Raw genomic sequence first — 12,906 nt, forward strand, 5'->3', positions numbered from 1 at the left:
GCAGCTGATCACAGAGGTCCACTATGGGCTCTGATTATCATATGGCAGCGAAACTTGGTAGATATTCTAAAGCGTTAATGCTGAGCCGATTTACGTTCGAAAAAAATATTCTAAATTTTTGCCATCAGGTGCAAATCTGGCGCTGTGAACGCAAGAAAGACGTATAGAAATGTTTCTACATATAATGGATAAGGAACGGGACGTGGGCAGAAAAGGTCAAACAAGTGAGAAAGGCGTAATGTTGATTTATTATGCACCAACACTTACACAATTTGTTCAATCAGAGCCCCAGATGCTGTACAGCGCCAGTTTTGCACCTGATACCCGTAATTGGAACTAATTTTTTTCCAGCTTAAATCAGTTCTGCGTTAACGCGTCAGCGTATCTGCAAAGTTTCGCTGCAATGCGATAATTACGGTTCGCACTAAACTTCCGTGAGGAACTTAATACCAATTGTAACTATCCGGTACCCAGACCAAGCTAAATATCTGTAATAGCACTGCAGGAAATGCTCTTGATAACTATAAGTGTAGTGTAGTATTGCTTTCATCATAAACTTGCGCTTGCGGTGTCCCTGCAGTTCCAGCCCAAGAAGACTAAGAGAATAGTGAAGGGATGCTGATTACAGAAAGAAGAACTCTGTATTTATTGGAAAACGTTTATTAAACAACAAATTTGAATATACAGAATGGTCCTTGGATATTCCATACCCTAAACTCAAAAGGCATCCAGAATGTTCACCACGCGCTTACCAGCGCAGAGAAGCTCCGAAGTAGTACCTACAGAGACACGCTAAAGTCTTTGGTGCGTTAACATTGTCGATTACTTTGTTACTAGACTAAAATAGTACTGTAGCAGAAAGTGTCTGAGGACCTACATAATGAGAAACATTGAAGCTAGTTACGTTAAATAAATACGCTCTTTGTATAGGATGCATCTTATGCACGGAGAGAGGTGACGTCTGACGACCCGGCAGGGAGCGAGAGTGCAGTGTGACGTCAGTGCGCCTTGACGGCGGCGGAGCGTCTGACGCGGGGCTCCATGCGGACTTTGAAGCCCTCGGCGCGCTTCAGGATAATGTCGGCCGTCAGCTTGAAGTCCTTCTCTGTCAGGTCTGAGTACACGCGGTAGTTGCGCAGGATCGTCGACAGGATGATCTTCAGCTTCAGCATGGCGTACTTGCGACCTGTAACAACACACAAGAACACTCCGTTAATTCAAGGGGAAAGCGCTGTTGGTACACAGATTCATGCATTAGGGTAACACAAGAAATTTAGTCGTAATCAGACAGCAATAAATTTTGGGAGACAGGGAATGAGTGCTCTTTAAAGGCAGTAAAACTGAACACTTCAGTTACAAAATTGATACATTCCAAGAACAAATTCCTCAAATACGTACAATCGTCACAGACATGTAAACAAAAGGCACGTGCTCATTGTCAAGAACTGTAACAAAATCGTTCTATATGTCAGGTGTGACACCATCTGCAGAATCTGATGTAACTTACGCGAAATTCAACACTGCAGTACACATCTGCTATTGCGTATGCTGCACCATGCGTTAGACACCTGTCACTCGTTGGGAAGAGTGACAAGTGAGTCAAAGAGAAGAATTCTTAGTTACAGCACTCATAATGTTGCGTGGCAGTTTATCCCCAACCTGTCATGCAACCTATTTTACAATGTAATATGCACGTCCCAATATTCAGTAACTGGTTCTTTGAAGCTGCACCATAGCTGCAGACAATATTCAACGATACCGATGGTTGCCCAGCTCATTACTTCTTTTCTTGCCCTTCATAATAGTGTTATTTCCTGCAGCTTTTCTTAGCTCGCTCGTGCCACATGGAAGTTTACTGTAAAGGCCTAGAGGAACACAGACATGTCTGGAGCTGAAAGCAACGCTAATGAGCAGATGGAAGACAGAGAATTCACCAAGTCCCATCTCCACACAGCAGGAGCCTTAATGGCAGACTGTGAGCCGGAAAACTATTTTGTGTGAGACAACAGAAGAAATCCTTCTTCGAAAGATGAAATCGAAGCCAACTGTAGGCCTCGGAATGGGAGAGCGTGGAACCTGCTGTTTCCCAGCTGCAACGCCATGAAAGAGTGTTCATTTAAAATCCTAGTTAACAGAAACTCTGATTGGCTCACAGTAATTATTTGTGTAGAAGACAGACTTTCTCACACAAGTGTATGTGCAAGCATTTAGATTGGCTAGCGTTAGAATATTTCATGATGTGTAGAGATTTTCCGTGTTCCTCCCCACGCCAGACCATTATTGGGTTATCACTGCGAAATCCGCAACAAAAGGACTTTGTTAAACTTATTTATAAAGTTATTACTGGTCAGAACTTGGAAGGTCTGCGGCAGTTGTTAGGCGTGATTCCTATACTGACAGAAACTACCTAGTTTTGAGGAGTTAAGTCATTCAAGACTTGGTTCAAATGGCTCTAAGCGCTATGGGACTTAACATCTGAAGTCATCAGTCCCCTAGACTTACAAATACTTAAACCTAACCAACCTAAGGATATCACACACATCCATGCCCGAGGCTGGATTTGAACCAGCGACCGTAGCAGCCGCGTGATTCCGGACTGAAGCGCCTAGAACCGCTCGACCACAGCGGCCGGCCTTCAACACTTGCTGCTGGAGGATCGATGAGTGACTTGCTGCGCAGACACCGAAGAGAGTATCCTTGCTGCCGAGGCATTGTAGTGTGGAAACAAGAAGATGAATAGTTACTTACCAACGCAACTCCTTGGGCCAGCGCTGAACGGGATGAAGGCGTAGTAATGCCTGTCAGCGGTCTTCTCTGGGATGAAGTTGTCAGGATTGAAAACTTCCGGGTTGGGATAAATGTCTTCCCGGTGGTGGATCTTGTAAGTGCCCACGACTACGGTGCAGCCGGCGGGCAGCGTTACGTCCATGGAGGCTATAACGAAATACAGCATAAAATTATTTCGGGATGAGGTACAACGTAAAACGTCTTGAGGAGAAATATACATACTGAATTACTGCTGAACATTTACAAGACTTCGTACTTATTCTGTCGGGATAAGACTGCAAGTATGCTGGAAGTTAAGTTGCTTAACAATTCATATTTCCATCTAATTGTTTATTTATTCACTGCTGCATTGCCGTGAGGTGCTTCAAAAAGCAAAATGCCTGACGCCAGTTGGATCTGCGATATTCTTGTGTCGACTGAAAATTATCTTTGCTTCGCAGTAGTTCTAGCGTGCCAAAGAATACTATTGTAGTAAACTCTAAGCAACAGTAGCAAATACTATTTGTTGCGAGGAAACGAATCGGAAACTAGAAGTAGTCGTTGTCTATCCGAAGTTTCAGTTTTCCTATTTACAGCTGCTAATGAACAACGATAATATGTATCGAAGAGGCATGAATTTTAATGTTGGTGGTCCGGTTTCGTTTAGAGGTAAGACTGCCTCTGTTTTGACTTAACTGCTCAGTCACGTAAGTCTATAGAAGCTGTTTAGGTAGTAGATATTTTTAATCGAGATATGTAACATGTTGTTTAAATGAATGGTTAATTAGCTATTTACAGATTGGTTTCGCTTGGGATAGCGACTAGTGTGCACAGAATAAGTGAGTTGCAAAGAGTCACTTTCCGAATGTTTATGAAGGAAATCTTTTTTACTAAGATTATGAAATTTTGTGCAGTGAGTTTCGTTTTGTTCGCGCGGCTGTAACATATTGGTAAAAAAGAAAGGTAATGCGAATCACACTGCCACAAAATTTTAAAAGTATTTTGTGATCGCAGACTGTTTATTATAACAACGGCCATTGTGTGCGACGTAACATAAAACTCGTCTCCTAAACCTATATTTATCTGCTGGGCTTTGTAAAACCTCCATCGTCTTGTTTTAAAGTACCCTTATAGTAGAATGACAACAAAAGTATGACTAGCATGTAGCTGATTCAGTACCCGGCGTATAGTCGACGGCGCTTGGGTGGGAGGTAGCTGGTATGATTTTTCACTGGAAATAACAGTTCCACAGCGATAAACTTAATTTTTTTTAAATTTTCTTTGCTCGCTACTAGTTGTGATATGACTCGAAGTAGCAGAAGGATATTCTGTACGGTGTATGTAGGGAGAGTTTTAACACATTAATGTACAATTCCTGAAAAGCTACAGTTGAATAAGAAATCTAAATCACGCTAAAGCCATATTTATTTTAAATATGCAAAATATATCCAGAGACAGACGTCACGCTAATTAACCGGAAAAATTATTTTAGCAATCGGAAACTGAACTGCTGAAACTACAGATATGTCAAGCAGGATTTGTTCCAGTGACAATGTCATTTTCTCCGCATAACTTCATCTCACAGTTAAGTGCAGCTGATTTTTCAAGTCTCTGTAGTCGCATCATCTGGTCCAAGCGTTCCTAAAAATTCATGTGATTTATCTCGTGCGTTCTTACAGTTCTCAAATTTTGAGGCAGTTTTGGTCCATAACAATAAGACCATTTCTTTTCTTCTTCCTCTATTCTATAGTGTGATCCAGTGTGCACTTCCTTGGTTGGTTCCCGCCGGAATTTTCTGTCGAACTTCATATCGGATTTGAGACTGTCCAACCACTGCTCCTTGGGACGGCCACGGACCGTAATGAGGGACTGTTTTGCCATTGAGTTTTACTCACAACTGGCTGTGTTTTCATACTACTTTGGCATGTTTCCCGCAATTTGGCGGTAATTTCTGTGCCTTGGGGTAACCAGTGAACGGCGCACAGTTTTCATTCAATGCAGCGGTTGTTAATGTTTTGTTGTCGCTGCCAAATATTCTAAATCAAATAGAGGCACTGGGCAGACGGTGAATCTACAAAATTCCCCATTAAGATGATAGGGCAGTTTCTTCCTACACGCCAATAGTATATGATATTGAAATTCGTTGTATAATAAATGCACATCAAAATAAATTGCATGATACAGACGTAGGGAGAAACTGGTATTGTTAATGGAAATATATATATATATATATATATATATATATATATATATATATATAATGAAAAAAGCCCTTCTAGAGGTCCTATTCACAGCTGATTCAATGGAAAATAGATCAATCAATATGCTCGACGAGGACCAACTAACGTTACTGACACCTTGCCCGTGATTTCAATGCAGGATATCCTTGTAGTCAGAGATGCTGGATGTGGATCTGCAAAAGTTTCGAGAAAATAAGTTGCCTTAGCGCAGCATTCAGTGGCCGGACCAATGCCATAATTTTAGGATTGGATTTTATTGATATACAGTGCAATAATGATGGTTATTGTATGGAAGCGCGCCGAAAACTACAGACGGTCGACATCTATTAGAAGTTTAAACTTTAGTATGTGAATTATTGCTGAAAAAGTTGTGTTGTCTCTGTATACGTTGTCAACATCAGAAAAATTGCACTCTCCTCAATGTTAAAACTTTGTTCTTCGGGTTAAATGGGCATTGCTTCCTCCCGCCCCCCTTCCTCCCCCCGTGAAGAAAAACTAACGTATCAAAAATACCATACAAACTCAACGTGGACGGCTTAAAAGCGAGAGGTTTCCGACAACGGAGGAGGTCGACATTCGTGATCTCAGATCGATGCATAACGACATGATTTAAGTGCTGAAGGTAATTTTGAAGGCCGAGGTCACAATACACTCGCCACGATCTACGCGCAAGGTCTTAGGTTTCCCTCGTTCGAAAACTAGTCGTTAAACCGGAATACAGCGGTTTGCGACAGCCTGTCGAACCTGTTTGGAAACTGGAGACTGTAACATAGAAAAGTAACAAAAATGCGTGTACTGGCCAGTGAAATATAAACTCAGTACTTATCCAGAAACTGGCAGTTGAATTATAAAAGGCGCATCATTCATTTCGATGATCTTGTTGCGGCCGATTCCTTCATTCAGTCTGACGCCATTATTAACCAGCACAAAAGGCATAACAATCATCAGCCGATTGTTCCTTTTTGCATAACTCTAAACAAGTAAGAAAAACAAACTCAGGGAATACGTCCCCAAATCAATTCAGCAGGAGTTGTCAATTAACGTGGTGAAAATGCAATATTATAGATTTGTGGATCTTAATCCTCAAGTTTTCTTTCAACTCTAGAAATCCAAACTCAATTATTTTGCTACTAGTGATCATCATGATTAGAAATTGCTATGACAGGAAGTCTATTTTTAATGACTTTGCTACGTTTAATGCATTCGAGTACATTACGGTTGTAAGAATGAGTTTCGGCTAATAAATCTAGTCTCATATCTTTAGCTGTAGCTGAAGTTGGAGGTAAGCTCATCAATAACACTTCGATACGCTATTTAAGTCATGATCTTCAGAGTCCGTAATGCGTACCATGGTGTTTAACACATGTCGAATTATATAATTGATTGTGGATTAAGTAGACGAAGATGAGTAGATTAGATTAGATTAGATTAGATTAATACTAGTTCCATGGATCATGAATACGATATTTCGTAATGATGTGGAACGAGTCGAATTTTCCAATACATGACATAATTAGGTTAATTTAACAACATACTTAAGTTAATATAACAACTTTATTTTTTTGTGTTTTTTTGTTTTTCTTTATTTTTTATTTTTATTTTTATTTTTTTTATTTTTTTAATATTTTTGTTTTGTTTTTTTTTTTCTTTTTTTTCTTAATTTATATCTAAAAATTCCTCTATGGAGTAGAAGGAGTTGTCATTCAGAAATTCTTTTAATTTCTTCTTAAATACTTGTTGGTTATCTGTCAGACTTTTGATACTATTTGGTAAGTGACCAAAGACCTTAGTGCCAGTATAATTCACCCCTTTCTGTGCCAAAGTTAGATTTAATCTTGAATAGTGAATATCGTCCTTTCTCCTAGTATTGTAGTTATGCACACTGCTATTACTTTTGAATTGGGTTTGGTTGTTAATAACAAATTTCATAAGAGAGTATATATACTGAGAAGCTACTGTGAATATCCCTAGATCCTTAAATAAATGTCTGCAGGATGATCTTGGGTGGACTCCAGCTATTATTCTGATTACACGCTTTTGTGCAATAAATACTTTATTCCTCAGTGATGAATTACCCCAAAATATGATACCATATGAAAGCAATGAGTGAAAATAGGCGTAGTAAGCTAATTTACTAAGATGTTTATCACCAAAATTTGCAATGACCCTTATTGCATAAGTAGCTGAACTCAAACGTTTCAGCAGATCATCAATGTGTTTCTTCCAATTTAATCTCTCATCAATGGACATACCTAAAAATTTGGAATATTCTACCTTAGCTATATGCTTCTGATTAAGGTCTATATTTATTAATGGCGTCATACCATTCACCGTACGGAACTGTATGTACTGTGTCTTATCAAAATTCAGTGAGAGTCCGTTTACAAGGAACCACTTAGTAATTTTCTGAAAGACAGTATTGACAATTTCATCAGTTAATTCTTGTTTCTCAGGTGTGATTACTATACTTGTATCATCAGCAAAGAGAACTAACTTTGCCTCTTCATGAATATAGAATGGCAAGTCATTAATATATAATAAGAACAACAAAGGACCCAAGACTGACCCTTGTGGAACCCCATTCTTGATAGTTCCCCAGTTTGAGGAATGTGCTGGTCTTTGCATGTTACGAGAACTACTTATTTCAATTTTCTGCACTCTTCCAGTTAGGTACGAATTAAACCATTTGTGCACTGTCCCACTCATGCCACAATACTTGAGCTTGTCTAGCAGAATTTCATGATTTACACAATCAAAAGCCTTTGAGAGATCACAAAAAATCCCAATGGGTGATGTTCAGTTATTCAGATCATTCAAAATTTGACTGGTGAAAGCATATATGGCATTTTCTGTTGAGAAACCTTTCTGGAAACCAAACTGACATTTTGTTAGTACTTCATTTTTACAGATATGTGAAGCTACTCTTGAATACATTACTTTCTCAAAATTTTTGGATAAAGCTGTTAGAAGGGAGATTGGACGGTAATTGTTGACATCAGATCTATCCCCCTTTTTATGCAAAGGTATAACAATAGCATATTTCAGTCTATCAGGGAAAATGCCCTGTTCCAGAGAGCTATTACACAGGTGGCTGAGAATCTTACTTATCTGTTGAGAACAAGCTTTTAGTATTTTGCTGGAAATGCCATCAATTCCATGCGAGTTTTTGCTTTTAAGCAAGTTTATTATTTTCCTAATTTCAGAGGGAGAAGTGGGTGAGATTTCAATTGTATCAAATTGCATAGGTATGGCCTCTTCCATTAACAGCCTAGCATCTTCTAATGAACACCTGGATCCTACTATATCCACAACATTTAGAAAATGATTATTAAAAATATTTTCAACTTCTGACTTTTTGTTCGTAAAGTTTTCATTCAATTTGATGGTAATACTGTCTTCCTCTGCTCTTGGTTGACCTGTTTCTCTTTTAATAATATTCCAAATTGTTTTAATTTTATTATCAGAGTTGCTGATTTCAGACATGATACACATACTCCTGGATTTTTTAATAACTTTTCTTAATATAACACAGTAGTTTTTATAATTTTTGATAGTTTCTGGGTCACTACTCTTTCTTGCTGTCAGATACATTTCCCTTTTCCGGTTACAAGATATTTTTACACCCTTAGTAAGCCAGGGTTTGTTACAAGGTTTCTTACGAGTATATTTAACTATTTTCTTGGGGAAGCAGTTTTCAAATGCATTTACAAAAATGTCATGAAATAAATTATATTTTAAATTGGCATCAGGTTCACGGTACACCTCATCCCAGTCTAACTGCTGTAGGCTTTCCCTGAAATTTGCAATTGTTAAATCGTTGACTGAACGTACTACTTTGGAGGACTGTTTAGTATTGCTGAATGGAGCTATGTCAGATATTGTAACTAGCTGTGCACCATGATCAGAAAGACCAATCTCAACAGGCTGGTTAAACTTATCTTGGTCTATAAAGAAGTTATCTATCAGTGAGCTGCTATCCTTTACCACCCGAGTAGGAAAATCAATAACGGGTGTCAAATTGAAAGAACCGAGTAATACTTCAAGGTCGTTTTTCCTATTACCCTCTTTCAGAGAATCTACATTGAAGTAGACAGTAGTCGAACACTCACATGTCTGGAAATTTTACTCATTTTGATAGGTATACCACTCGTCAACCTAGACGACGTATTCCAAATCGTGTTGCGTTCCAACGTTACGATCTAGTGCGACTTCAGATGGATTTTTATAGTTAACTCTGCTCTTCTGTACTTTTTTTTATAAATTCTCTGTGTTACATGGATCACATTTATTCAAATACTGTACATTTTGCTCTCAGGTTGTCCCCACTGCTTTTTTACCACATCGCAGAAAGCATACGTCAAACTAGCGTTAAATCTGACGTAAGAGCAAAATTATAGACAAAATTTGATGCGCGTACATTCATCAAGGTAAAGGTATTCAGTTGTCTTTTACAAAGATGTACTGTTTGTTAAAGTAACCCCCAAAAATCATTCATATATAAGGAAAAACGCAGGGTGATCAAAAGGAGTTAAAGTGGAAGAGTACGGTTTTTGCGAAGTACTGAAGGTCAAGACAAAGACAATCTGTCAATGGATACACTATGAAATTCATTTACGTGATGGCTTGATATAGTAGGTACGTGGTAGAAATTCTCATATCATAACAGACTAGTTAATAAAGTAAGTACAAATAACATTTAGACAGCAAAATATAAATTATCTAATATACTGACCGTGTTTCTGTTGCTAATTACATCTGGAAAGATGTCACAGCTGTGAAAAGAAAGCTTAATCATTAAAACTAACAAACTCTTTTACTTCCTTTTCATCAGTTGACATTTAACTCAAGTTACTATATAAGTATCTGAAAGGATCCCAGATAATAGTACTGGACACATGTAAGCAGTCGACCATGCTAAACGCAGGAAAATAACAATATTAGATAGATACTAATATGTTTTGCTTTCTGAAAACAGAAGTGAAGAGTCACACGACGAAATTGCTACTCCAGAATTCGAATAATAAAACACTGAATGCAACTACAAATTCCTTATTCGGAATTTTTATTTAATTTCCCTAGCGATTTCTAGACTAGAGATTTGGGAGTCTGTGACTGTAGCTTGATCTTGTATCGATTCAGGTCACTTATTGGCCCGCATAGAAGACTTACGAATTTTCATGTAGGAACGATAATTTCAATTATGATTTGTCTGAAGAAGGTAATTCATTTACACACATCATTTCTCATGTATAAATGAAACTAAAGTGACGGAAATTTGTTATTCGATGCAAGCGCCGTAAGTCAGTAAACTACTTTATGGCCGTAAATTAATATAAAAGTGAATTTTGTGTGTATATGAGAGCTAGGTGTGTGTGTGTGTGTGTGTGTGTGTGTGTGTCTGACAGATAGTTTAGAAGGTATTCTGCCTCGAAGTAGACTGTCGTGCAAATATTTACCGAGTTTGAGTTCTTCGTGGAGCTGTCTAGCTATGATAGGCACTGGTGGGAACATGCGAAGCGTCTCCAGGATGCAGCGCTCGAGGTACTTCATTTCCAGAGTGTCCTGGAATGTGGCCGGCCTGTCTGAGTCCCCGAAGATCTCATCCAGCTCTTGGATCACTTTGTCCTGAAATACGTACATTTTCTCGTTTTCTGTTGATTTTTACGGTGAAGTCAGTAATACTGCACACAAACTGTAAAATATACAAGCTTTATGAAGGTATAGATTTTCATTCTGAATTACTATGTCATTCTGATAGGCTTCATACATTTGTCGTTACTGTTCGTCGTAGTTTGCACAAGACAGGAAGAGATGAGAATTTCAGAAGCGGTGGTAACGAGAAATACAGAGAGAGAGAGAGAGAGAGAAAGGGAATGGGTGTGAAGAGAAGCATGAGGAGGATGAGTGTGAAAGTATTAGTTTGCCAGAGGAAGCTGTTGCGAGATTACTGGTCAGAAACGTTTAGATAAAGAGTGGATACAAGAGGAAAGTCATTATTTTGAGTTATATCAGGCAGGTCAAGTTATATTGAAAGATCACATTTCAGTGGTCTGGGAATAAGTAGCTTATAATCTCCTGATAGTCTGTTAGCGGAATCAACGGACAGTTAACTTTTGTCTGTAAAGTGGCTGCAGTTGCATTTCGCTTTAAAATAGAAGAACTAATACTTGGCACTTTCATAGTATCCGTAGCTGTCAATGACTAGCAAAGAATGGTGTAAAAACAGAAAACATTCTAGTTGAGTTTTCCTTAACATATGTACTACAGTTGTTTGACAAGAGAAGAAATCTCGCATGAAAAAAAAAAAGAAAGAAAACACTAAAGCAATGCTAGAACTTCCTGAATCAGGACAAACAAGACCTTGGTTGAGTTTCATTACCTGAATGTCTTGATGAATGCCCATCATCGACAGGAAGAAACTGCTGCCAGCAGCTGTTGTGTCGTGTCCCTGCAACATCGAGAAGGCAATGTAACATAACGAATGTCGTATTTTCATGTTTCGAACACTCAAATGCGTGATCTGCCTGCACGCTCACCTCAAACATGATGGTGTCCACTTCCTCTTTAATTTCTTCATCAGTCAGCACCACTCCATTCTGGGCGCTTTCGATCATCAGATCCAAGAAGGCCAACCTCTTCTTTTGACCTGTAAATAAACAGTAAATGGTATGGAACATTGGGTGGAATGTAAGAGTATGCGCGTAGACATTAAAATATATGTGAACCCAGCATGTTAGACATTACTGCGTCTTGATATTTTTAGAATTTTTGTGACATAATAGATCGAGCTTTAAGAAGGAAGGCGTTTGTTCCTAAATAATTTATTGCCAGTCTATTTATTTTAAAACTTTGGGAAATTCTGACTGCCACAAGGAAAGTCATGAGTAACTTATATCAAATACTGCAAAACAAAGCAAATATTTCTTTGTAGTGGACTTAAAGTTGACTTGATAATAAAATGAAATAGATTCCATAAGAAATAGAAGTAGGGTGAAAATCGGACATGACACTGGATAGACAAGTATTCACTTGTTGTGGTTTACGAAAAGTAGGAGAATCCTTAATCAAACTTAAATCTTTCCCGTATTTTGATCGTCGATTTGCGATTTCTTTGTAGGCTTAAGTTTTTTGTTGCTTATAGCTTTTAGTTAGAAACATTTGTTTATATATATTCAAGCCATTTTAGTACTCTCAGCAAATTTAACATGCGATATCAAAGGCATCTTCCTGGAGCACACGCGACATGCCGCGTGCCATTACAGCTACGTGAAGACGGCATTTTAAACCTTCCTCCAGCGCGGTGGGTGAGCTCGCTTTTCCATAGCTCTCTGTCGCCGGTGGGAGAGACGTCACGCATACACGCCGCCAGACGACGCTAAATTGACATGACGTCACTGCCTGCGACGCTGCTTGACCAGTGCAGCTTTTTAAGCAGCCACACTCAAAGGTACCCCCCCCCCCCCCCAAAAAAAAAAAAAAAAAAATTCGCTGTATCAACATTTGTGCGGAAGACTGCAGTGAGGACCCATTACTTTGACGTAGCACGATTCTATTAAACATTATTAATATTCGGGGACTATCAGAGCGTATCAGTACTCACGACTGTTTGTTTTCATCAAGTACTTTACTATCATTGCATATACCTCAGCACCACAGAAGAACCTGCAGCACTTCGAAGTTAGGTATATCTCAATTATTAAATGTGACAATTCGAAATAAACTTATTAATGTTTTACAGATGTCTTATAGTGCTACTGGCCACATCCACTACCGACACAGGAGACACAGCACGTATGTGCAGCAGTAACATGTTAGTCTCACTTCTGTAATTATGGGTCTTTTTTGCGCAGCCAGAATGTGGATCAAAATGCCACTGACCTCTGCTCTCATCCAAGAAATT

General features: G+C 38.7%; 1 protein-coding gene across 1 annotated transcript in view; it reads right to left on the reverse strand.

Annotated features, from left to right (window-relative positions):
• Window positions 1-644: 644 nt before the first annotated feature.
• The window catches only part of LOC124787857 (cytochrome P450 4g15), a 50,409-nt gene continuing 38,147 nt past the window's right edge, over window positions 645-12,906 (reverse strand). The window contains exons 8-12 of the mRNA XM_047254819.1: window positions 11,543-11,652; window positions 11,386-11,454; window positions 10,463-10,631; window positions 2,749-2,934; window positions 645-1,186 (exon numbers count right to left, since the gene is read on the reverse strand). Of these exons, the coding sequence (XP_047110775.1) occupies window positions 999-1,186; window positions 2,749-2,934; window positions 10,463-10,631; window positions 11,386-11,454; window positions 11,543-11,652 (722 nt within the window). The 3' untranslated portion in view covers window positions 645-998. The remainder of the gene's footprint in view (window positions 1,187-2,748; window positions 2,935-10,462; window positions 10,632-11,385; window positions 11,455-11,542; window positions 11,653-12,906) is intronic.

The sequence above is a fragment of the Schistocerca piceifrons genome, chromosome 3, assembly GCF_021461385.2.
Source record: "Schistocerca piceifrons isolate TAMUIC-IGC-003096 chromosome 3, iqSchPice1.1, whole genome shotgun sequence".
Classification (NCBI taxonomy): Eukaryota; Metazoa; Arthropoda; class Insecta; order Orthoptera; family Acrididae; genus Schistocerca; species Schistocerca piceifrons.